Here is a 25,987-nt window from a genome sequence, read left to right as displayed (position 1 = left end):
TCCCATCCCCCCGTTGTCCATGTCCATTGGTTTGGCTTATATACATGTATACAAGTCCTTCTGTTGATCTCTTCCCCTTACCCCCACCCTCCCCTACTTTCCTTCTAGGGATTGATAGCCTGATCGCTGTTTCTCAGTCTTTGGGTCTGTCCTTTTTCATCAATCTATGTTGTTCTCTATAATCCACAAATGAGTGAGATCATGTGGTATTTATCTTTCTCTGACTGGCTTATTTCACTTAGCATAATGCTCTCCAGTTCCATCCATGCTGTTGCAAAAGGCAAGAGTTCCTTTTTTTTTACCGCAGCATAGTATTCCATTGTGTATATGTACCACAGTTTTCTAATCCACTCATCTGCTGATGGGCACTTAGGCTGTTTCCAAATCTTAGCTATGGTGAATTGTGCTGCTATGAACATAGGGGTGCATATATCCTTTCTAATTGGCATTTCTGGTTTCTTGGGATATATTCCTAGGAGTGGGATCACAGGGTCAAATGGGAGTTCCATTTTTAGTCTTCTGAGGTAGCTCCATACTGTTCTCCACAGTGGCTGCACCAGTCTGCATTCCCACCAGCAGTGCAGAAGGGTTCCTTTTTCTCCACATCCTCTCCAACACTTGTTGTTTGTTGATTTGTTGATGATAGCCATTCTGACAGGTGTGAGATGATAACGCATTGTCGTTTTGATTTGCATCTCTCGTATAATTAGTGACTTTGAGCAGGTTTTCATATGTCTTTCTGCCTTCTGTATGTCCTCTTTCGAAAAGTGTCTATCTAGGTCCGTTGCCCATTTTTTTATTGGATTGTTTATCTTCCTTTTGTTAAGTTTCATGAGATCCCTGTATATGTTGGAAATTAAACCCTTATCGGTGGTATCATTGGTAAATATGTTCTCCCATGTAGTGGGTCTTCTTGTTGTTTTTTTGATGGTTTCCTTTGCTGTGCAAAAGCTTTTTATTTTGATGTAGTCCCATTTGTTTATTTTCTCTTTAGTTTCCATTGCCCTAGGAGCATTATCAGAGAAGAAATTTCTTCGGCATATGTTTGCGATTTCGCTGCCTGTGGATTCCTCTAGTATTTTTATGGTTTCCCGTCTTACGTTTAAATCTTTTATCCATTTTGAGTTTATTTTTGTGTATGGTGTGAGTTGGTGATCTAGTTTCATCCTTTTGCATGTATCTGTCCAATTTTCCCAACACCATTTATTGAAAAGACTGTCTTGACTCCATTGTATGCTCTTGCTTCCTTTGTCGAATATTAATTGGGCATAGTGGATTGGGTCAATTTCTGGGGTCTCTATTCTATTCCATTGATCTATATGTCTGTTCTTGTGCCAGTACCAAGCTGTTTTAAGAACAGTGGCTTTGTAATACAGTTTGATATCTGGTATTGAGATCCCACCTACTTTGTGTTTTCTCAGGATTGCTGCAGCTATTCGGGGTCTTTTTTTATTCCAGATGAATTTTTGGAACGTTTGTTCTAGATTTGTGAAATATGCCATTGGTAATTTAATGGGGATTGCATTGAATCTATAAATTGCTTTGGGTAGTATGGACATTTTGATGATGTTGATTCTACCAATCCATGAACACGGTATATTCTTCCATCTGTTTATGTCTTCCTCTATCTCTTTTTTCAGTGTCCTGTAGTTTTCAGCATATAAGTCTTTTACCTCCTTAGTTAAGTTTATTCCTAGGTATTTTAATTTTTTTGGTGCAATGGTAAATGGGATTGCTTCTGTAGTTTCACTTTCTGTAAGTTCACTATTGGTGTAAAGAAATGCCATGGATTTCTTAGCATTAATTTTGTATCCTGCTACATTTCCGAATTCATTTATTAAGTCTAATAATTTTTTGATGGAGTCTTTAGGGTTCTGTATGTACAGTATCATGTCATCTGCAAATAAGGACAGTTTTACTTCTTCTTTTCCAATCTGGATGCCTTTTATTTCTTCTTCGTGTCTGATCGCAATGGCTAGTACTTCCAGTACTATGTTGAACAGGAGTGGTGAGAGGGGGCATCCCTGTCTTGTTCCTGTTTTTAGGGGGAATGGTTTTAGTTTTTGCCCATTGATTATGATGTTGGCTGTGGGTTTGTCATATATGGCTTTTATTATGTTGAGGTATGATCCCTCAATTCCTATCTTGCTGAGAGTTTTTATCAAGAAAGGGTGTTGGATTTTGTCAAATGCTTTTTCCGCATCAATTGATATGACTATGTGGTTTTTTTCTCTCAATTTGTTTATGTGATGTATCACGTTTATTGATTTGCGGATATTGTACCATCCTTGCATCCCTGGGATAAATCCTACTTGGTCATGGTGTATGATCTTTTTGATGTACTGCTGGATCCGATTTGCTAGGATTTTGTTGAGGATTTTGGCATCTATGTTCATGAGGGATATTGGCCTATAATTCTCTTTCATTGTATTGTCTTTATCTGGTTTTGGGATTAGGGTGATGTTGGCTTCATAGAATGAGCTGGGAAGTGTTCCTTCCTCTTGGATCTTTCGACATAGTCTGAGGAGGATAGGTTTTAGGTCTTCCTTGAATGTTTGGTAAAACTCCCCTGTGAAGCCATCTGGCCCCGGGCTTTTGTTTGCTGGAAGCTTTTTGATTACTGCTTCGATTTCCTCCATAGTTATTGGCCTATTGAGATTTTTAGATTCTTCCTGGTTAAGTTTTGGAAGGTTGTATTTATCTAGGAATATGTCCATTTCCTCCAGGTTGTCTAGTGTGTTGGAGTAGAGTTGTTCATAGTATTTTCTAACAATCCTTTGTATTTCTATGGGATCTGTTGTTATTTCTCCTCTTTCATTTCTGATTTTGTTTATTTGGGTCCTCTCTCTTTGTTTCTTGGTGAGCCTGGCTAGAGGTGTATCAATCTTGTTTATCCTTTCAAAGAACCAGCTCTTGGTTTTGTTGATCTTTTGTATTGTTTTTTTGGTCTCTATGTCGTTTATCTCCGCTCTGATCTTTGTTATTTCCTTCCTTCTGCTTACGGTGGGCTTTTTTTGTTGCTCTCTTTCTAATTCTTCGAGTTGTAGAGTTAGGTCATTTATTCTCATTGTTTCTTGTTTCTTGCAGTAGGCTTGTAGAGCTATGAACTTCCCTCTCAAGACTGCTTTTGCTGTGTCCCATAGGTTTTGGATTGTTGTGTTTTCATTGTCATTCGTTGCCATGATGTTTTTTATTTCTTCTTTGATCTCACTGGTGACCCAGTCGTTGTTTAACAGCATGCTATTTAGTCTCCATGTGTTTGATTTTTTTGGATTATTTTTGTTGTAGTTGATTTCCAGTTTTATGCCTTTGTGGTCTGAGAAGATAGTTGATATGATTTCAATTTTCTTGAATTTGAAGAGACTTTGTCTGTGACCCAATATATGGTCTATCTTTGAAGATGACAAATGTGCACCTGAGGAGAATGTATATTCTGTGGCTTTGGGGTGAAATGTTCTGAAGATGTCAATTAATTCCATCTGATCTAGTGAGTCATTTAGGATTGATGTTTCTTTGCTGAGTTTCTGTTTAGAGGATTTGTCCAGTGGCGATAATGGGGTGTTAAGGTCCCCTACTATGATTGTATTGCTGTCAATCTCTCCCTTGATCTTCTCCAGAAGCTTTCTTACGTATTTGGGTGCTCCTATATTGGGTGCATATATATTTACCAGAGTTATTTCTTCTTGTTGGACTGCTCCCTTTAGTATTATGAAGTGGCCTTCTTGATCTCTTTTTATGTCCTTCACTTTGAGATCTAATTTGTCAGATATAAGTATTGCTACCCCGGCTTTTTTTTCACTTCCATTGGCCTGAAAAACCTTTTTCCATCCCTTCACCATCAGTCTGTGTGCGTCTTTTTTTCTGAGGTGGGTTTCCTGTAGACAGCAGATATATGGGTCATGTTTTCTTATCCACTCATTTACCCTATGCCTTTTGACTGGGGAATTTAATCCATTTACATTTAAAGTTATTATTGATAGAAACCTGTTAGTCGCCATTTTTGTTCTTTACCGCTGCGTTCCTTCTTTGTTTCCTGTTTTTTCTATTTACAGCAGACCCTTTAGCATTTCTTGCATTGCTGGTTTGGTTGTAATAAACTCCCGTAGACCATTTTTGTCTGTGAAGCTCCTGATTTGACCCTCAATTTTGATTGATAGCCTCGCTGGGTATAGTATTCTTGGATTCAGACCCTTCCTTTGCATGACTTTGTATATTTCATTCCATTCCCTTCTTGCCTGATGTGTTTCTGTTGAGAAATCGGTCGCTAGTCTGATGGGGGATCCTTTGTAGGTAACTTTCTGTCTCTCTCTGGCTGCTTTTAAGATTCTTGCTTTGTCGTTGGTGTTTGCCAATTTAATTATTATGTGCCTTGGTGTCGGTCTTTTTGGGTTCATTTTGTTTGGGACTCTGTGAGCTTCTTGGATTTGTGTGAGTTTTTTCCTCCCTATATCAGGGAAATTTTCTGTTACTATTTTTTCAAACAGGTTTTCTATTCCTTGCTCAGTTTCCTCTCCTTCTGGCACCCCTATTATTCGGATGTTGTTTCGTTTAGCATTGTCCCAGAGTTCTCTTAGGCTCTCTTCCTGCTTTTTAATTTTTTTTTTCTAGAAGCTGTTCTGTTTGGGTATTTTTTTCTACCTTGTCTTCTAGCTCGCTGATACGGTCCTCTGCTTCTTCTAGTCTACTGTTGATGCTTTCTATTGAGTTCTTTATGGCAGTGATGTCGTTTTTCATTTCTTCTTGGTTTCTCTTCATTTCCTCTTGGTTCTTCTTCATTTCCTCTTGGTTCCTACACATATTGTTGAATTGGTCTTCCATTCTTTTCATCCACCTTATGACCATTACTCTGAATTCTTTCTCTGACAGGTTGCTTGCCTCCATTGCCTCTATTTCGTTTACTTCCTTTTCTGATGATGCCTGTTTTTCTTTCATATTTGGGTTGGTTCTTTGTTTCACCATGATTTCTCTTCTCAAGGTGTTTGGTTATGTAGATCTCTCTCTGTTGCGCTGATTCAAAGGCACAAAATACAACACAACAAGGCACAACGTACAAGGCACCGAACTAAATGCATTCACAATATTAATAACCCCAAATAAAGGTGACCCCCCCGAGCGAAGAGAATTAGGGGATAAAGAAGAAAAAAGAGAAAAATATTAGAGAGAAAAATAAAAAACAAAAAGGAGTGCTGAAATGAGATTGGGAAAAGGGAGAGAAAAAAAAAAAAACCACAAAAAGACCAAAAAAAAAAAAAAAAAAAAAAACAAAAAAAACAACAACAACAAAAACAAACAAACAAAAAAATTAAGAGAATGAAATAGAGGTGGGGAAGAGGCTATTTGTATGGGGAGAGCGAGGGATTGGAAATTAGATATATAAGTAGGGTGAAATTTAGACAGTGGGTAGAAAGAAGGAATAGGTAAAATCCAAAGCAGGAATAGGGTAAGAGAAACAGGACAACAAAAGGGGAAAAGTGAGGAAGAGAGTTTTGGCTTAAGGGTAAATGTGAAATAGAGAGAAATGATGCTAAAGGAACGATGAAAATAGAGTGTAGAACACTAATCCCAAAATAAAATAAAGAAAAATAAAAAAAAATAATAAAAAATAAAATGACACTTGAAAAAATGGTAAAAGGATAGCAGTAATACTGGTTAAAAAATGTAGTAATTAAAAAGGTAAAATCAGGTGATGAAAAAAAATAAAAAATAAAAAAAAAATAAAATAGGTTCTTAATGAAATGGTGAAAAAAGAATTAAAAAAAAAAATATATAAAAATATTCGGAAGTGAAGGTGCTTCAGATCTTCCACTCTTCTTTTTGGCACGCCTCAGTCCTGCCAGGCATTCAGGGGAGTGTTGAACTTCCCTGCGATACACTGTCCCTCCGTGCAGTAAACCACAGACCTGATTTTAAGGCAGGTTGTATTTTTTTACCAGACTGCCTTTATTTGTGATCGCAAAAGAGACAGTTCGTGGCTCTGCCTCTGGGTGGCAGTGTGTCTGGATTTACCACCGAGGCTCTAAGTCCTCTCTATCAGTAGGGTTTTGTCCTCTATGGTATTTGAAACTGATTCGGGAAAGACCACTGCCCAGAGCTGGTTCCTTGCCACTGTCCGCTGTTTCCCAGGCTCCCCAAAAAGAACTTTCCCCTACAGGCTCTGCGAATGACCCCAACTGGGGAATCCCATGCGCTGGGTTTAATAATCAAATGCACGGATCTAAGGGGAACTGTAACAAGAGCCTGATAGTTGTGCGAATTCGCAAGCCTCCACCTTCCAGGTCTGCGCACAGTCTCCGCGCGCGCAGTCTCCGCTCGCCCACTCGCCCCTGGCACCAAGCAGCCAGCAGATTGGCAAAGTCCAAGGCTGCTCCTTTACATCCAGTCCAGCTATGGGCTCATTTTTCGCGTTCCCTTCTGCCAGCAGCCCTGTGGGGCCCCTTCCCCACTCGCGGGTCACGCTGGTCCCAGCGGCTGCGGACTCTGTGGGGAGCAGATTCCGCCCCGCGCGCGCGAGCTCGGTCCTCCCTCCAACCCGAACTGCAAACCGCACCTTTAGGGGATGTCCAACCTTTCCGTGAGAAGAAGCAGTGCTCGTCTGAGTTCACGCAGTCACGCTGCTTGAGATCCCTTGTTTCCAGGTTAGTAGCTGGTCTCTGGATGCCGGCAACAATCACCCAAGATGGCGCAGTCTCCGCTGCTTAGCTGGCGCACCAGGAGAGGCTTCAGCCGCAGTCTCCAACCGTCCTTTTTTTTCCCTGGGGGGTTCTCAGTCTTTCCTAGCTGCAGACAATCTCTCAGCTGAAAATCCTCTACCTATTCGGGCTGAATGTTACCCGTTTCAGCTGCTCACCCTTATCTGCTCCAGGACAAGGCACAGGACACGTCCGCTTATACCTCCGCCATTTTTTCTATGAACCTACAACAATAATTCTTTTTAAAGCACCTATTTTTATTCTTGCTTTACAAATATCTTACTGTTTCTATTTTATCCTCTCAGTTTAATCTTTCCATTTTTCTTAAAAGATGGACTGTGATAACTTGTGAAGTAAGCAAAATTTATATGAACATATTTTAAAAAATCATTATCACAATTATAATTTAATACTTCATCATTTCAAAGTTTACATTGTAATTTAACCTACCTCCAAGAATTATTAGGAAAAAATAGTGTCTTGAATGTAAAATTGTTTATAAAATGCATTATAGTAATATTTTCATGGTATGAAACTTACGATAGTCATTTGTAAAGGGGATTCATAGTTTAAAGCATTATTTACCCTGCCAATGTTGTGCTTTCCTTTTTAGTTTCATAATTATAATATTTACTTATTGTTATTTTGCAGACATAGTGGCTGGAAAAGGAGATGGTGGAGAGTCAATTTATGGACCAACATTTGAAGGTATGTATCTTTAAATTTTATCAGTCATATATTAGTTGATTATTCAAATTTAGCAGGACAGAACAATTTACAACTTAAGATAGTGTTTGGGATAACATACTAAAAGTGGGAGTTAAAAATGGCACCCCAGGCTAGTCCAGAACAGTTTTGTACACACATTTTTTTCACTTTCCTAAGTATATTATTTCTTTAGGATAAATTCCTAGAATTACGATTGTAAGGTCAAAGGGAATTGATTCTTAAAGCTTGTAATTTGCCATTCTCAGAATTGGCACCTTGATTATCCGCCTGTTTAGGCTGTCTGGGATCCTGGGAAGATGGGTAGTGGTGGTGGTGGTGTAGTTTTTTAATTTTTTAAAATCCCAAAATAAAAACAGACAAAATAATTAGATAGAAAAACTGAAAACCCATGGATAACATTTATAACAAAACTGATAAGCTAAGTTACATAAATTCCAAAGTACAAACAGGGAAGGGCAGACTGCCAACAGCCACTGTCAGCCAACAGCCAGAAATCTGTGTGGGAGAAAGCAGGGCATCTGAGGGACCTGAGGACAGCTGAACCCCAAAATAGCCAGTCGCTGGTGTGTGCAGGGGGCTCGTAGTAAGGTTCCGTCTAGCCTCTGTGACTCTGGAACCTGATCTGGAATGGCCCTCTTCTAGGACAGGCTCACATTGAGGAGGTATTGCTGGGAATGGAATCAAAATTATGTGGGATATAGGGACAACAGTGAGGAAGAGGAAGAGGGGATAGGAACACAGTTAGGAAATCTCAGAAAGCAAGATGCATATCTTGACCTGCAATTGGAAACAGCACAAAAAGGTTTGTGAAGTTAGAAAAGCTTCTTCTAAAGCCACACCTGCTCCAAATGTTTAGGAAAATTAATTTTACATAAAAATGAACAGCAAAAAGTTTCATGATTATTAGAAGGGAAAAAGGGAATAAGGAATAGAGTAACAGCACTACACATAATAAAAGCACACTAGAAAGACATGCTCAACTTTAAGCAATAAAACAATTAAAGAAAACCAAAATAAAACAAAATAAAATAAAACAAAAAACCCAATAACAAAAAAGAAAGACATGCTCAAAATAGATCAAAATTGACAATTTCAAAATGAGCTAAAAAACATAAATAAAATGATACAAGACAGAAAAGAACTCATAAATCAGAATTAGGAAAACTCAGCATGAGGTTATAAACTGAGGAAAGAATAATAAAAGAATTTCAGAAACAAACTAGACAGAACATAAGACCAAATAAACACAACAGATATGTACCTTAAAGAAGTAGAAGGGCCCTGACCGGTTTGGCTCAGTGGATAGAGCATTAGCCTGCGGACTGAAGGGTCCTGGGTTCAGTTCCAGTCAAGGGCATGTACCTTGGTTGTGGGCACATCCCCAGTAGGGGGTGTGCAGGAGGCAGCTGATCCATGTTTTTCTCTCATCGATGTTTCTGACTCTCTATCCCTCTCCCTTCCTCTCTGTAAAAAAATCAATAAAATATATATTTTTAAAAAGAAGTAGAAGGTAGAGAGAGGAAGTTGGGTTTATGGGCCTTTTTTTTAATCCTCACCCCAGGACATGTTTTTCATTTAAGAGAGAGAGAGAGAGAGAGAGAGAGAGAGAGAGAGAGAGAGAGGAGAGAGAGAGGAGAGAGAGAGAGAGAGATTGATTCATGTGTGAGAGAGAGAAATTCATGTGAGAGAGAAACATTGATTGGTTGCCCCCCCCAAACATGGTCTGATGGGGCAGATGAAATATGATAGAGGCTAATAAGTAAAATATTCCATAGTCCTGAATTTGAATTGGAAATTTCACTTTAAACTCAAGAAGTATCTCATCAATATACTAGTATATAGCTGTGTCTACTGAATTGGTCTACAAACAACCACCAATCTGGTCATGATACACATTCCTAGCATTTAGATTGTTGTTTTGAAATGTCATTTCTCACTTAAAGAAACCAGGGCTTTTGGGAGAAATGGCAGGTTCCAATGATGGAATAGGACATTACAAAATGAGTCTGGAGCCTCATGTTTAGTCATGCTATCGTCAGAGGGCAAGAACACTATTAAAGATTTACTAGAATCACGTCAAAGGCCTCAGGAGCCCATTTGAAGAGGTTCTCACTGGCCAAAGATGGAGTAATTTGAATAATAGTTGCAATGATTTGAAACCCAACACATATATTAAATCCATGAGTTCATAATAATATTATTTTATAAATAAAGCCTAATTGCTTAGAATTTGAACCTTCTGACCAATGGAAGACATGTCTCAGCTCATCTCCTCACCTGCCCCTCTGGAATGATAGGTAATAAATTCATTATTTTGAAAACTGATAAATATAGAGAGAGAATCAACCATTTATCTTGCCTTTTCTATGAGAACTAGACTAAACTATAGACAAGGGGAACCATCTTATCATATAAGTGTTCCAATTATTAGTGAAAAGGAAATAATGGAATATCACCATTTTGCTGCCCCCATTATAGGCATTTGGATGTAGGCGTTTGCTGCATCAGTCTCGGCTATCATCCCCAAAACAGAATAGAAAACAGGATATTATGAGCCTTTTGTTGGGAGAACACACCACCAAAGGGATAGAACAGGAGTCTGATTGAGCTTCTGGATCCAGCTGCCCATTTGCAAGAAATATGACCAGTTCTGCCATAATGTGTTCTTAAGGATCTCTGTGCTATGTAAAATCATGCAATAAAAACCACAGGACTTATGGCAGAAATGAGATTAAAAACAAAATGTTCTCAGTGACACATTAAAAAATAAGACAGTAACCTAATAAAAACAGAAACAGTGTTACACATATGTTTTGGTTACGAAACACCCGGAGGAAATTGCACTTGAGTGGGCAAAATTCATTATGCTCAACTCCTTCTCTAACTTATCAATCAAGGTGAAATAAGCATTTTCCACACAAGTAATATAGCCAAACTGACAGGACAGAGAACAGAGAAATAAGTATATTGAACTGTACCATGTGTGTGCAACGAGCAAGCTCCAGGCTGGGAGAAATTCTAGAGGTTAAATAGTTAGGTTCATTAACAGATAAAGTGTAAGGAAAAGAAAGGGATAGAGGCAGAACCTGTAGATTAAAAGAGATTTAAAAGGTATAACAAGTGCCAAACCGGTTTGGCTCAGTGGATAGAGCGTCTGCCTGCGGACTGAAGGGTCCCAGGTTCGATTCCGGTCAAGGGCACGTGCCTCGGTTGCGGGCACATCCCCAGTAGGAGGTGTGCAGGAGGCGGCTGGTCGATGTTTCTCTCTCATGGATGTTTCTAACTCTCTGTCCCTCTCCCTTCCTCTCTGTAAAAAATCAATAAAATATATTGGGGAAAAAAAGGTATAACAAGTTGGGGGTTAATGGGGGCGGGGGATGAGGACACATTTGTAATACCTTAACTAATAAAAAATAAAAAAAAATAAAAGGTATAACAAGTCTTAAAATGGGAATGACTAAACTATACTACCTAGGGGGATGCACACTTAGATGGTAAAACTATAAGGAAACATTAAGTACTTGATTGTGTAAAAGTCAGGGGAATAGTGGCTTTGAGGGTGTGGATAGGGACTTAATTAGGGGCTTAAGGGGAGGCTGGCAAAATTCTTCTCTTGGCCTGAGTGGTGGTTAAAAAGGTGTTTGCTTTATAATAATTAATAATTATATATTTGTTTTCTGTGGCTTTTTTGTGTCTGTATTTTAATGTAATGAAAAGGTTTTATTTTTTAATTTTTAAAAAAGACATATATTTATTGATTTTAGAGAGGAAGGGAGAGGGAGGGAGAGATACAAACATCAATGATAAGAGAGAATCATTGTCCTAACTGGTTTGGCTCAGTGGATAGAGCGTTGGCCTGCGGACTCAAGGGACCCAGGTTCGATTCCAGTCAAGGGCATGTACCTTGGCTGCGGGCACATCCCCAGTGGGGAGTGTGCAGGAGGCAGCTGATCGATGTTTCTCGCTCATCGATGTTTCTAACTCTCTATCCCTCTCCCTTCCTCTCTGTGAAAAATCAATAAAATATATATATATATATAAAAAAAGAGAGAGAATCATTGATTGGCTGCCTCCTGAACACCCCCTACTGGGGATTGAGCCCACAACCTGGGCATGTGCCCTGCCTGGGAATTGAACTGTGACTCCCTGGTTCATTGGTCAATGCTCAACCATTGAGCCACACCAGCCGGGCTGAAAAGGTTTGAAAAAATAATATTGAATCAGTGGCCAAAGTGTAAGGGAAAAGTAAAAGCTAGTTTCCTTTTAAAATCATGTAGACAGCTTTATCAAATGAAACCATGCAAGTGACAGCATTCATTTATTTACTCATAAATCAGGAAACTCCTAGTTTGGTGCCTACAGTGGTGCCAGTGCCTTTGGAAACAAAGATGATATGACCAAGTTTCCACCCTCCAGGATTGTAGTGTTTTTGTGATGACAGATGCTTAAACAGGTAAACTATCGGTGCTGTGTTGATTTTTATTCCAAAGGAAGAACTAAGTGCTGTGCGACAAGAAAGAACAACTAACTGTCTGGGAGTGGGGGCAGTGGCCCAGAGCAGCTTATGAGTTCAGTGCAGACCGGCTGTTCCTGGAAGCTTTCCTGGCATCCTTAATCCCAATGAGAATCCACCCTTCCACTCCCGCCACAGCTGTTAGCAGATCACCCAGACTCTTTCTGCTCGGAGGCACAGTCTCAGACAACTCGGGCCTTCTGTCCAGGAGGAGACCCATCTCTGAGCTCAGTGGTCGGCAAACTCATTAGTCAACAGAGCCAAATATCAACAGTACAACGATTGAAATTTCTTTTGAGAGCCAAATTGAGGTACGTTTGCTGAGGTCGACCCCTTCCAACTCTCCCATCCACACTTGTCTTTTATACTTGTTTCAGGTAGGTAAGTGTGGGTGGGAGAGTTGGAAGGGGTCGACCTCTGCGAACGTACCTCAAAACAGTGTACCTCCCCCGTATCCTGGGGCCCACCTGCGCCGTGTCTCCTATAGCCCGACCGCCCGACACCCCCCCACTTCTTCTAACGCCACTTCTTCAAAATAGACTCGCCCAGGCCGAAAACCGACTTCTGTGCATAGGCCAGGAAGTTTCAATCGCAGTGTATGTGCGTACCCGCACGTGATATTTTGTGGAAGAGCCACACTCAAGGGGCCAAAGAGCCACATGTGGCTCGGGAGCCATGGTTTGCCGACCACTGTCTTAGCTCATCTGCTCACCTGCCCCTCTGGACATCCCTGTGGCTCTGTTAATTATCTTTCGTTTCTATCCTTAGACAGTTGTGGGGATTTGGTCTCCAGATGGAGGCCTGGCCTCTGGTGCCTAGGGAGGCCCAGTGTGTTTAGGGAAGTTTCTGTTACTGTTTTGTTTGTGTGGAATGCAGAATTAGAAATCCAGTAACCAATCAAGTGAAGAGAGGGATGCTCCAGATGACTGTGGGCGAGAGACCATGACGAGTACTCAGAACAGCCACAGCATGGGTTTTCCTCCTTTCACCCCTGTGGATTGTTAATACATCGGACTGAGAGTCCATCCTCCAAATTTCTCTCATGGGACCCTATTTCTGTGAGATGCAGAATTAAAACCCAGAGCTTGTTAAAAACACTACAACCACAAAACTTACTTTTATTAAGTTGAACACAGTGAATTCAAAAGAATGAATATATCATTTAATTTGATGATTATTTTATAAATTGGCTATTTTTTTTTTTTTAACTTGAGGAAAACCTTTTTTGCTTTGAATTTTGCTTTTTTGTCTTCCCAAACCCTAGATGATGAATAGTAACCCTTTTTTTCTCCTTCTATTCTTTGTATAATAATCCTAGTCCTTCCCATCCTTGAAGGATTGGTGACTAGATTGGCTTGGGCTGACTAGAGAAATGGTCAGTTATATGAAAAGCCAAAAAAAAAAAAAAAGCATACATTTTTAAATACTAAATTATCCTTGGTACATTAAGTAGATGAGTTTCTTAATATTAGCTTGGGCCCTAATAGACACATCACTTAAAGTCTAATTATCTACCCTGGCCAGGTAGCTCAGTTGGCTGGAGCAGCATCCCAGTACGCCAAGGTTTAGGGTTCAATTTCTGGTCAGGGCACATGCAACAATCAACCAGTGAATGCATAAATAAGTGGGACAACAAATCAGTATTTCTCTCTAAAATCAATTTTTAAAAATCTATTTGTCTAATCTCAAGATCTTTAAATGAAACTGGACATTAATAAAAAGCACAGAGCCTGATGTACTATCTACTCAATAATGCAACTGAAAATTCTTCAGAAGGTTTTTTTGTTAATCCTCACCCGAGGATATTTTTTCCATTGATTTTTAGGGAGAGTGGAAGAGAGGAGAAAGACGGAGAGAAACATCAATGTGAGAGAAACACAGTGATTGGTTGCCTCTTGTATGAGCCCCGACCAGGACCCAGGCTGGGGAGGAGCCTGCAACCAAGGTATGTGCCCTTGACCAGAATTGAATCCAGGACCCTTTGGTCAGCAGACCAATGCTTTATCCACTGAGCAAAACCAGCTATGGCTACAAAAGTATTTTTTTTTTTTTTATTAGAAACAAGAACTGAAGAAGCCCTGGCTGGGTAGGTCAGTTGGTTAGAGTGTTGTCCAGATATGCCAAGGTTACAGGTTTGATCCCCTGGTCAGGGCACATACAAGAATCAACCAGCAGCCGAAACCGGTTTGGCTCAGTGGATAGAGCGTCGGCCTGCGGACTGAGAGGTCCCAGGTTCGATTCTGGTCAAGGGCATGTACCTGAGTTGCGGGCATATCCCCAGTGGGAGATGTGCGGGAGGCAGCTGATCGATGATTCTCTCTCATCGATGTTTCTAACTCTCTATCTCTCTCCCTTCCTCTCTGTAAAAAATCAATAAAATATATTTAAAAAAAAAAAGAATCAACCAGCAAATGCATAAATAAGTGGAACAACAAATTGATGACTCTCTCTCTCTCTCTCTCTCTAAAAAAAATCAATAAAGAAAAAACATTTTAAATAAGAAGAACTGATATCTGGGTAGCTATTTAAGAACTTTTTTTGGTGAGATATATCCTATGTATAGAAGGTATAAATGTATATTTAAAAATAATTATAAAGCAAACCCTCATCATCTTTTTCAAGAAAAACCTTCGTCTATCCTCAATAACTCCATCTTCTATAAATAAAAAATAATTCCATATCCCTCACTGCCTCTCTTCCTCCTTCCCTTCCACGGTCTCTAAAAATGAATAGAAAAAAAATACCCATCTTGCTAGGCATCACACTTGATTTACTTTTCTATAACAAGAAATTAGTGAATAACTTATTAAAATATTGATGGTAAAATTAGAGCAGTAGTTTTTAAAAATTGATATTGTAGGATTGAGGTCAGAAAGTCTACTTGACATAACGGTCCTCAGAAAATGATATGGAAATGACCCAAACTGCCTGATTATACTTTTACCGGAGAGTGCAATGCAGTTTCCAACACTTAAAAGTAGTTGCTTCCATTATAAGTATCAGAATGAGCTTTGTTTTTCGGAATTATGGTGTATCTATTGGAAATTGAATTGACCTTTACATTTCAGAACCCTTTCACACCATTGCTCCCTTTTTGTCCTAGTCTTTTATGGATCACACCATTCAGCTCTCACACTCTCTCCCTTCTGATCTCTGAATCAGAATGAGCTTTATTTTAAATAAATTCAGAAACTGATTTTTTCACATGAATTCTGATTTCTATTTCAAACAAGCAGTTCCATTTCACTCTTAACATCATATGTTACAAATGATGTCCGTTTTAACCACAGAGCAGTAAGGGCTACTCCTTGTCTTCCTGTAAGTGGCAGAGGTAGACAGAACTCCTGACTCAGGCAGTGTAATGAGAGGGTTCTGAGTTTCTACCATAGCCTTTACCTTTCCGTAACTTCCTTTTACTCTTTATTGAAAGTCCATGCCTGTTCATGTGACCTAACTCACCCCCGCCTTCCCCTTGAGAGTCCAGTCTGTTCCATGCTTCTGTGTCTCTGTATCTATTTTGTTCATCAGTTTATTTTGTTTATTAGATTACACATATGAGTGAGATCATGTGATAATAGAAATATTTTAATGACCTACTGTTTATTGTCTTTTCTAGATGAAAGCTTTTCAGTTCCTCATAATAAAAGGGGAGTTCTTGGAATGGTCAACAAAGGCCGTCACAGCAATGGTTCACAGTTCTACATCACGCTACAATCAGCTCCCTATCTAGATAAAAAATATGTGGCTTTTGGGTATGTGTATTGTAAGTTAGTGTATATTATAGTCATATATGTAAAAATGTGGTTCAAAAAAATTGGATTAAGTATTGTATGAAGTCTATGGGTAACTAAGAATTTAAAAGCAAAAGTAATACAAATACAAACATTTAGAAACATTTTGTGAGAAACTTGCTATCCATAAAAACCAGAAAATATTTAGGAGGCACAGCCATTATAATATTCTATTTATCTATCCATCCATTCATCCATTTTTGTTCAGCCTAAAGGATATTACCAAATCTAAATTATGTTGAATAATACCATAGTACTTAATAATGTAGATATATTTAGATGCAGAAGTGAGATGAAACCATTTAATTATCCATAAATACTGTGAAGAGATAGATGAAAACTATCTAAATTGCAAGTAACTTTTTAAAATCCTCACCTGAGGATATTTTTTCCATTGATTTCTAGAGAGTGGAAGGGAGGGAGGAGGGAGAGAGAAAGAGAGAGAGACATCTAGACAGATACTTTGGCACGAGAGAGACACATCAATTGGTTGCCTTCTGCACATGCCCCTATTGGGGCTGAGGAACCTGCAACCAAGGTATGTGCCCTTGACCCAGATGCAAAACCCACTACCCTTCGATCTTGGGCCACCGAGATCTAACTACTGAAGAAAAATGGCTTGGGCACAAGTAACCTTTTTTTACTGAACAATTTAAAATATGGAGATATCCCTGGTAATTATTAGAATACTAGAGGCCTGGTGAATTGTGCACCGGTGGGGTCCCTCGGCCTGGCCTGCCCCCTCTCGCAATCCAGGACCCCTTGGGGGATGTCAGACTGCTAGTTTCAGCCCAATCCTCGCAGGCCAGGCCGAGGGACCCTAGTATGCATATAAGATCTTTGGTTAATCATTTCCCACCTTCCCCTCCTACCCTCCCCCCGAGATTCATTAGTCTGTTCCATGTTTCCATGCCTGTGCATTGAGCGTCATAGCTACCAGTTGAATGGTCACTTAGGCTTATATATATATATAGACTAGTAGCCCGGTGCATGAAATTCTTGCACATTAAAAGGGAATTAATCGCCCTAACCAGATTGGCTCAGTGGATAGAGCATCGGCCTGCGGAGTCAAGGGTCCCAGGTTCGATTCCGGTCAAGGGCATGTACCTTGATTGCGGACACATCCCCAGTGGGTAGTGTGCAGGAGGTAGCTGATTGATGTTTCTCTCTCATCAATGTTTCTAACACTCTATCCCTCTCCCTTCCTCTCTGTAAAAAATCAATAAAATATATTTTTTAAAAAAGGAAATTAGAGATATTTTAATATTGCTATTTGCCCTTTCTCTATAATAGAAGTGTGAGAGATGAAAGGAAATTAGTAAAATGTATATGAAAATAATATATAAATTTATTAATAAATAAACAGTAACAAAAAGATATAACAAGAACAGAGGCATGATATAAAAATGACAAAAACATGATATGAAAACAAAAACATGAAAACAACAAAAACATAAAAACAACAGTGATGCAAACAATGACTGATAAAGTGATTAAACTTATTCTAATATCTCCCTGTATACCACATTAAGAGTTAAAACACTTTCAGAGTGCTTGACTAATTTCCCTTGTGATGAAGTACTTAGAACTTTAACTGTAACATCACATGCTCTTCAAACTCGAGAGAAAGCAACATATAACTGACCATGTGCAAAAATGGGTTCAGGTAGGAATATGCCTACTTTGTCTAGAGTTTGTCCTTGTGATTTATTAGTAGTCATCACACATGCTGGCATCACGGGAAACCATCGTCGAATCAATTTAAATGGGAGGCCAGTGTCAGATGGGGACAAATTAATTCTTGGAATCAGAACAGCCTCTCCCTCTGCAGATCCTGGTAATACTTCCGCTTCAATAATGTTAGGTCATAATCTTTTGATAATAAATCTGGTACCATTACAAAGACCCCATTTACTATTGAGATTTCTCAATAGCATGATGATTGCACCCACTTTCAATTTTAATTTATGAAATGGCATTTCTGAAGGAGTAATATTATTAAGAAATTTGATGGGAAAATTTTCCTTTTCAGCATCATCTGTGGAATCAATGGAATCATCACTCAAATATGTGTAAAAAATCTCCATCGAGTATATCCAAATTTTCTTCATTTAATTTTTGAACATGCTCATTTTTTGGACAAAGAATTGCACATTTAGATATATTTTTAATATTATCTATAGCAGTGGTTCTCAACCTTAGTTGCACATTAGAATCACCTGGGAATCTTTTTAAAATTCTTATTCCTGGGCCTCATCCTCCAGAAATTGTTTCTTTGTTATGGGGTGGGGCCACAACATTAGTAACAAAGAAACAGGATTAAAACTTTATTGTGGGGAGCCACTACAGAGTTTTGGATAGGTTTAAGCCTTGGAATGATGAGAGGGCATAGTCCTCTCATTGCCACATGCAAGTTCCAGCTTGGAGGGCAGGGCCCTCCCAGCACAATTATAACCAACAGCTGTAGTTGTAAGCTTGAACCTATGGTCCGAACATGTGGCCCCACATGCCTGAGTGATGTAGGCTTGATAGAGTTCAGGTGCATGTAGTTGAGTAGGATTGAAACCCAGGAGAATGTTGTAAACATCTTGGTCACGCCCTTACTTTGCCTCGTAGCATCTGCTATAAAATAAAGGCATGGCTGTGGGCGTGGTTGCTGTGTCTCAGAGAAGCAGCATCCCACCGAGACCAAGCTTTCATTCTCTTGTCTGTCTTTTCTAAGCCTTTCAGCTGCCCCGACTCAGGTTCACCCTTGGCTGTGCTGGCGCGGCACACTTTATAAAGATCTGCCTCCACGCTCCCAGGGTGGGTTCCTGCCTCAAACCCCACCCTTACAGGAAATAGCTCTGGGAAACAGCTCAGGGGAGGGCGCAGCTGTTGCCAAGACAACCCCTGCAGGACTGACTAACTTCCGCTTGGTCACGGTTCTGGTCTGGTCGTGATGAACACCACCCAGGGTTTTTATATAAGTAGATTATTAGCAAGATGCTTATAGGCCTGTAGACCTACAGTGGATGAATATACTTTTCATCACTTTAGTGTTTCATATCGCTACTTGATTATTGAAGTGAATATTCATTGAAGTTTACTTTTTCTTCCCTGAAATGATGTGAAGTGTTAGAATTTTTCTGAATAAGTATTAGATTATCCCAGTCACTCCATAGGGATAATTATTAACTCTTCATCCCATGGAGAAACTTCATGCCATTTTACATTTTAACCACAAAGTTTACATCTGGCAATTGGAGCACTTGAAATGTGGCTAATGCATCTGAGGAACTAAATTTTATTTAATTTTAATTAAATAGAAATAGCCACACATGCCCATATTTGGGCAGTGAAGGTAGATGAACTCCAAGGATTTTGGAATTAGTTGAATGGTTGGTGCCATTCACCAAGCTAGAGAAGACAAAAAGGATATGGGAGAGATCATGAATTCAGGATGGACAAGTTATGATTTGGATTAAGATACAACAGACAGGTGGTAACTCCTGAATCCCAGAAATAGGTATTCAAGCTGGCAAGGTGTAGAGGCGTGGATTTGGCAGCTATTGACATGGCAGCTGAGCTATAAGCTAGACCAGAGTACCATCATTCACAGAACAACCTCTGAGCCTTTGCTTTTTTGTTCATTCTGCCTCGCTTCAGTTTGCCAAAATTCCGTTCAAGGCTTAGGTCAGAAACCTCTCTGATTAAGAAAATGAAACTGGTTGTCCTCTATGACACACTGTGAATACCACAAAGTAGGAACTGGGTCTCATCTTGTGCCCTAATACCTGTAACAATGAGGAGGTACACACAGTAGGTGCTCCTTCAGTATTTGTGAAACCAGTTTCGAGAAGAGGCTTCACATTCTTTTTGGACAGAGGTGAATCTGTCCCTTTTCCCCTGCTCTTCATCCTCAGAATGTACCTTGTGTCCTGCTCTGTCATGGTTTCTGATTGGGATGGCAAAAATAGAGCCCAGAGGCAGACAAAGATGACTAGAGCATGATCAGTGTCAGCACTGACCATGTCCCTATGAAGGTTCATAAAATGGAAATTGACCTTCCCCTGAGCCATGCCTCAATACAAGCATTGGTAGAGAGCACATGTTTAGGACTGTCTTTTTGAGAGAACCATCAGATTAGCTCCACTCAGATTTCTAGCTTGTGGCCAGTGAACGTCTACAGATACTGAAACCAGCATGGTGACTTTGTTCATGTATCTTTTATTCATGTATTCAATGGATGTTGAATAGGTGCCTACTATGTGCTAGGTATTGTGCACTTAGCAAAGGCATGTTCTCTGCCCTCATGAATGAATCAGAAATGAATCAAAGAAGTATTCAAGTAAATATCAAATTTACCCCTGATTATTCCTATAAAGGGACCTGGGAAACTTCCACAAGGAAATGATTGAGCTAAGACCTAAAGGAAGGCCAGGAATTGACCAGACATAGGGGTTGGTGGTGGGGACAAGAGCAAAGGAGACAGCAGTGACAGGAAGGGCTCAAGGTGCTACTGAGGTACTAAAAGCCAGTCTGGCTGGAGCAGAGAGCAAGGGGCACATGCTGCAAGACAGTCCTGGAGAGGTGTGGGGAGGCCAGCCATGGTAGAGATTTTGGGTTTTATAATAAGCATAATGGGAAATTGTGGAAGTGTTTTAAGCAGGGAGGTGAAATCAGATTTGCATTTTTCAAACTTCACCCTGACGGTAGTGAGAATAACAGATTTGGAAGGGTCCCAGATAGATGTGGAACCATGGCACTCTGGACACATTTAGAACTATTAATCACCAATGTTACTTTAATTTGTAGGAAATATCCTTAGCTAAGCAGGGTAGGACTCAATTTAGGAATGTAAGCTAAATGTGGAAATGTATGACTGACTAAATTTTTCACTTTTTCTCCTATATTAGGCAATTGATTGAAGGAACAGACGTTCTTCAACAACTGGAATTGGTTCCAACAGAGAATGAAAGACCAATACAACAATGTACAATTATTGACAGTGGAAATGTTTATGCTTGATTTTCAAATCAGTATTTTCCGAGTTTATTATGTATCTGATCAGCTGTTTCTAGATTTAATTAAACCATGCTTGATAAAATGTAATTTGAAAACTGTCGCAGACACAGTAGCAGTTGGTTCACCCAAAACCCAGTATTTCCCTTTCCTTTTCTTGCCTCTGCCGTCTAGACTATAAAAGCACAAAACTCAATTTCCCAGCCTCCTTTGCTACCAGGAGTGGTCATGGGATACCATTTTGGCCAGGAGTAGAATGCCAGTGGTCCTGACCCTTGCCTTTCATCAGTCTTGAATGCAGAGAGGCTAGAGCAGGGTTGGGCAAACTTTTTGACTCGAGGGCCACAATGCGTTCTTAAACTGGACCGGAGGGCCGGAACAAAAACATGGATGGAGTGTTTGTGTGAACTAATATAAATTCAAAGAAAACATCATTACATAAAAGGGTACGGTCTTTTTTTTTTTTTTTTTTAGTTTTATTCATTTCAAACGGGCCGGATCCGGCCCGCGGGCCGTAGTTTGCCCATGGCTGGGCTAGAGCCATAAAAGAAAGGCCAAGAAAACTGCAGAGATGTCAGTCCCAACTCTTGAGCTGTGGAACCAATACCCAAAACTACCCATCTCTGGACTTCTTACTGTATGAGAAAAATAGAGCCCTGTTTATGTTGGTTGTGTATTTTGTTACTTGTAGCCAAAGCCATTCTTAATTTATAGCAGTACCTAATGAATGACCCTTGAATCCTAAAATATTTTTTTGCAATAGGTTTTTTATTTATTTGAGAGAGAGAAAGGGAGAAACATGGACAAGAACCTTCAATTGGCTGCCTCCTGCACACCCCCTACTGGGAATCAAGCCCGCAACCTGGGCATGTGCCCTGACCAGAATGGAACCATGACACTCAAACATTGAGTCACACTAGCCGAGCTGTCCTTTCTATGTGTAGTAGAGTTTCTATATCATTCTAGATGCCAAATAAGTACCAAATTAATCTGGGTATTTTAAATACCCAAGGATTTCTTCTTTATGTCATTTCTTAGCACCTAAATTAACTGCCTGGGACATTTTTGTCTTGCATGTTCCTTTGTATTAGTCTCCCTAACTAAATGGTTGGGACAGGGCTGACAAGCTCCCCTTATATCTACCACAGGGATGTTAGCAGGAGAGGGCTAATATTTAAACATTATGTTCTGTGTTCCAACCATCCCAATTAGAACTCAAAATTATTCTCCTAATTCAGAAAAATAAGAGGATTTACCAGCCTTGGAATTTGAGCAAATTAGTTAAACTCACTAAATTTGTTTTTTCAGCTATAACCTAGAGACAAGAGTGCTGAGCTCTCGTGGTTTTTTATGACAATTATATAGGAATTCAATAAATGTAAGTATCCTTTTCCATTTCAAGGGTACCTTGCTGATTGAGCTACTGATGAAAGTTCATCCTCCACCTGGAAACTTCTTAAATTAGCATAGAGCACAGGGTGTTGGGAAGCCCTGTCAGGCTTGCTGTGCTGAGTTCCTCCCAGCCCTCATGCCTCACAAGAAAACTTACTGAATGTGCCCAGTCATCCTTGTGCAGTTGTGATGTGACCATGTGGTGATACTCAGTCGTTATCGTATAGCCATGGCCAATGCATTAAGATGGCACAAAAATGTAGGAGGAAACTGCACCTGGAAGCTAGAAGTTTTAGGTAATCAGGTACCTACATGGCAGCCTTTACCATCATATGAAGTAGTTATTCGGGAGGTTTCGAGTGACGTGGTTGGGGGTATAAGAAGCTTGGTGACTTTGCTCTTGGAGCTTCCTGCAACTGACCTCACCCTGGGCAGGGAGGATACCATTGCCCCAACCACCCAGGAGGAAATGGGGGTGGGGGGATGGGGGGTGTCAAGAAGCTGTGCTCATTACATAGCCTCAGCCCAAGTCCTCTGATCATCACCCTAAAATTCAAGTTTCCATTTTCATTAAGCCTAAAATCCAGGCTGTGGGAGAGAGGAATCCTAATGGAAATAAGAAGTCCTGAAAACCAAGCCAAAATGCAAGTTGAAGGTATTTGGGGCTAACCTTGGTGAGGAAGGAATTACATAATTTAGATAAACCCTCAGTTTTAGAGTTCTTGTTTATAACAAAAGAAAACAATGAAGCTAGTTTCTTTACCACCAGTGAGGAAAATATTCAAAAATAATTTATAATAAGCATAGGATTCTCTCATTCAAAGAACTAGAGTAAATCATCTACTAGTAATTTTATATAACTGGAAGCATATTTTCCAAACTCCATTGTACAGGCCAGGAGACTAAGATACTATTTCAATAAGTTGGTTTTATTGATGTGTCGTGGTGGTGGTGGTGAACCATATTGTGCATCAAGATGCACACTACAGCCGTGGCTGGTTTGGCTCAGTGAATAGAGCATTGGCCTGCGGACTGAAAGGTCCCAGGTTCAATTCCGGTCAAGGGCATGTACCTGGGTTGCAGGCACATCCCCAGTGGGAGGTGTGCAGTAGGCGGCTGATCAATGTTTCTCTCTCATCGATGTTTCTAACTATCTCTCTCCCTTCTTCTCTGAAATGTTATTGGGGACCCAGCTTTATCAGAGATTAATCTGAGATTTTCAAACCCGTGACACCTGGGAAACTTTTTCAACAAGACTGCTGGACCCTGTCCTTGCCCTACTCAAGAGTCTCTAAGATGTGTGAGACAGGGATTCTGTGCATTTAGCTCTCTCCCCAAAGGTTCTTATTTAAATGCTGGGCACTAGTCATTTGGGAATCATTGCAAGATGTAATGGTTTCAGCCCTCTTTTTTTTAGTCAGTGACATGCTTGTTAGTGGTGACCCTGCTCAGCTGCTACCGCCATCACCATTCTGCTCCTGCCCTGCCCAGAGCCATTATGCTTTTCTTGCCCTTAGATTTGTCTTCAAACATGAAGTCCCTTTGGCCCTGGCTGGTTTGGCTCAGTGGATAGAGCATTGGCCTGCAGACTGAAGGGTCCTTCCTGGGTTCAATTCTGGTCAGGGGCACATGCCTCGGTTGCGGGCTGGATCCCGAGTGGGATGTGCAGGAAAGAGGCAGCCAATCAATGATTCTCTCTCATCATGGATGTTTTTCTCTCTCCCTCTCTGAAATCAATTAAAAAATACGTATTAAAAAGACAAAACAAAAACATGAAGTCTCTTTGAGCCAGTCTTATAGAGACAGATCTCTAATTGACTTGGAGCTTGCCAAAGGTAGGCATATACTTAAAAAAAAAAAAAGATAGCCCTGACCGGTTTGGCTCAGCGAATAGAATGTCAGCCTGCGGACCCAAGGGTCCCAGGTTCGATTCTGGTCAAGGGTATGTACCTTGGTTACGGGCACATCCCCAATAGGGAGTGTGCAGGAGGCAGCTGATCGATGTTTCTCTCTCATCGATCTAACTCTCTATCCCTCTCCCTTCCTCTCTGTAAAAAATCAATAAAATATAAAAAAAAAAAAGATAGGGCCTCCCCCGTCCGCCATGTTTTCTGGCCGGGTCATCCTTGGTCTTTCCGCGTAAGGAAATGGCCGGGGGGTTTCAGAGAACCCAGGCGCCGTTGCCTCGGAGGAGCTTGGGCTGACGAGGCAGGGCAGCGGGGTAAACCGGAGCAGTTCTGCGCGGGGTGGGGAGGCCATGGCGTCCAGCAGCAACTGGCTGTCGGGGGTGAATGTCGTGCTGGTGATGGCCTACAGGAGCCTGGTGTTTGTGCTGCTGTTCATTTTTGTGAAGAGGCAAATCATGCGCTTTGCAATGAAATCCCGAAGGGGACCTCACGTCCCTGTGGGACACAATGCCCCCAAGGACTTAAAAGAGGAGATTGATATTCGACTATCCAGGGTTCAGGATATCAAGTATGAACCTCAGCTCCTTGCGGATGATGATGCAAGACTGCTGCAGCTGGACACCCAGGGAAATCAGAGTTGCTACAACTACTTATACAGGATGAAAGCTCTGGATGCCATCCGTGCCTCTGAAATCCCATTTCATGCTGAAGGCCGGCATCCCCGTTCCTTAATGGGCAAGAATTTTCGCTCCCACCTGCTAGATCTTCGAAACACTAGTACTCCTTTCAAGGGTGTGCGCAAGGCCCTCATTGATACCCTGCTGGATGGCTATGAAACAGCCCGCTATGGGACTGGGGTCTTTGGCCAGAGAGAGTACCTGCGCTATCAGGAGGCCCTGAGTGAGCTGGCCACAGTGGTCAAAGCACGGAGTGGGAACTCCCAGCGACAGCATCAGTCAGCAGCCAAAGACCTAACCCAGTCTCCTGAAGTCTCCCCAACAACCATCCAGGTGACATACCTCCCCTCCAGCCAGAAGAGCAAACGTGCCAAGCACTTCCTTGAATTGAAGAGCTTTAAGGACAACTATAACACACTAGAGAGCACTCTGTGAGGCACTCAAGGACTTGCTGTGGATGGAGCCAGAGAGACTGCACGGTGCTTGCTGGGTGCCCCTCAGGTCATCTGGATCAGCTGAAGCTCCTGGGTCGTGTCCACAGCTCTTAGACCTCATGCCTAGAGAATCATTCTCCAAGCCTTCCTTATGGCCAGTTTCAAAACACCAGTTAAGACTTTATTTTCCCTTGGTAGCACTTTTTTTCTGGAGTTGAATTAAGATGTTTTTCTTAATGTTTCTGTCAGAGCTTCCTTAAAAATCCTCACTTGGTTTTGATCATAGTTCATCTGCCCCTTTCTAGACTATAATTTCAAGGGTGAGAGAGTTGGGGTGACGGGAAGAATGGTCAGACCAATGCACTGGTCTGACTTTATAAATAAATAAAATGAACAATTAAACAATAAAAAAAATGATAGACTCACAGGAAGTTACAAAAATAGTAGTCTTGTGTGCCAATCATGCAGTTTCCCCAATATGCATATCTTATACAACTACAGTACAGTACTAAAATAGGCAACTGACATTGGTACATGTACTGTCATTTTATCGTGTAGATTCACATGACTGACACCACAATCAAGACACAGAACTTATCCAGTGCCACAGAGAGCTCCCTGGGGCTACCCCTTTGTAGTTACACCTAATGCCCACCACCATCCCTAACTCCTGAAAACTGGCTCAGCCCAGCCGGTGTGACCAAGTGATTGAGCACTGACCAATGAACTACAAGGTCACAGTTCAATTCCTGGTCAAGGCACATGCCCATGCCTGGGTTGCAGGCTCGATCAGGTGAGGGGCATGCAGGAGGCAGCCAATCAGTGATTCTCACATCATTGGTATTTCTTTC

At 40.7% G+C, this 25,987-nt stretch overlaps 2 protein-coding genes across 2 annotated transcripts in view; both read left to right on the top strand.

Annotated features, from left to right (window-relative positions):
- PPIL6 (peptidylprolyl isomerase like 6) overlaps positions 1–21,393 on the top strand; it is a gene marked incomplete at its 5' end in the record, with an annotated part of 34,579 nt that extends 13,186 nt beyond the window's left edge. The window contains 3 exons of the mRNA XM_081093866.1: positions 7,341–7,397; positions 15,548–15,683; positions 20,621–21,393. Coding sequence (XP_080949992.1) covers positions 7,341–7,397; positions 15,548–15,683; positions 20,621–20,732 — 305 coding nt within the window. The 3' untranslated portion in view covers positions 20,733–21,393. The remainder of the gene's footprint in view (positions 1–7,340; positions 7,398–15,547; positions 15,684–20,620) is intronic.
- A 2,814-nt stretch (positions 21,394–24,207) lies between these two features.
- LOC308521053 (protein C1orf43) lies at positions 24,208–25,985 on the top strand. The gene has a single exon (XM_081093861.1). It carries the CDS (start codon positions 24,376–24,378, stop codon positions 25,135–25,137), a length of 762 nt encoding a protein of 253 aa, XP_080949987.1. The 5' UTR covers positions 24,208–24,375; the 3' UTR covers positions 25,138–25,985.
- The last annotated feature ends 2 nt before the right edge of the window (positions 25,986–25,987 follow it).

Source organism: Myotis nattereri (genome assembly GCF_964212035.1).
Source record: "Myotis nattereri genome assembly, chromosome: 6".
Lineage (NCBI taxonomy): Eukaryota > Metazoa > Chordata > Mammalia > Chiroptera > Vespertilionidae > Myotis > Myotis nattereri.
Note: the sequence above shows the minus strand (reverse complement) of the source record. Positions and strands in the feature narration are given on the sequence as shown.

Coding starts and splice junctions, on each gene's coding strand:
- LOC308521053 (XM_081093861.1), top strand. CDS start 24,376: ATGGCGTCCAGCAGCAACTGGCTGTCGGGGGTGAATGTCGTGCTGGTG.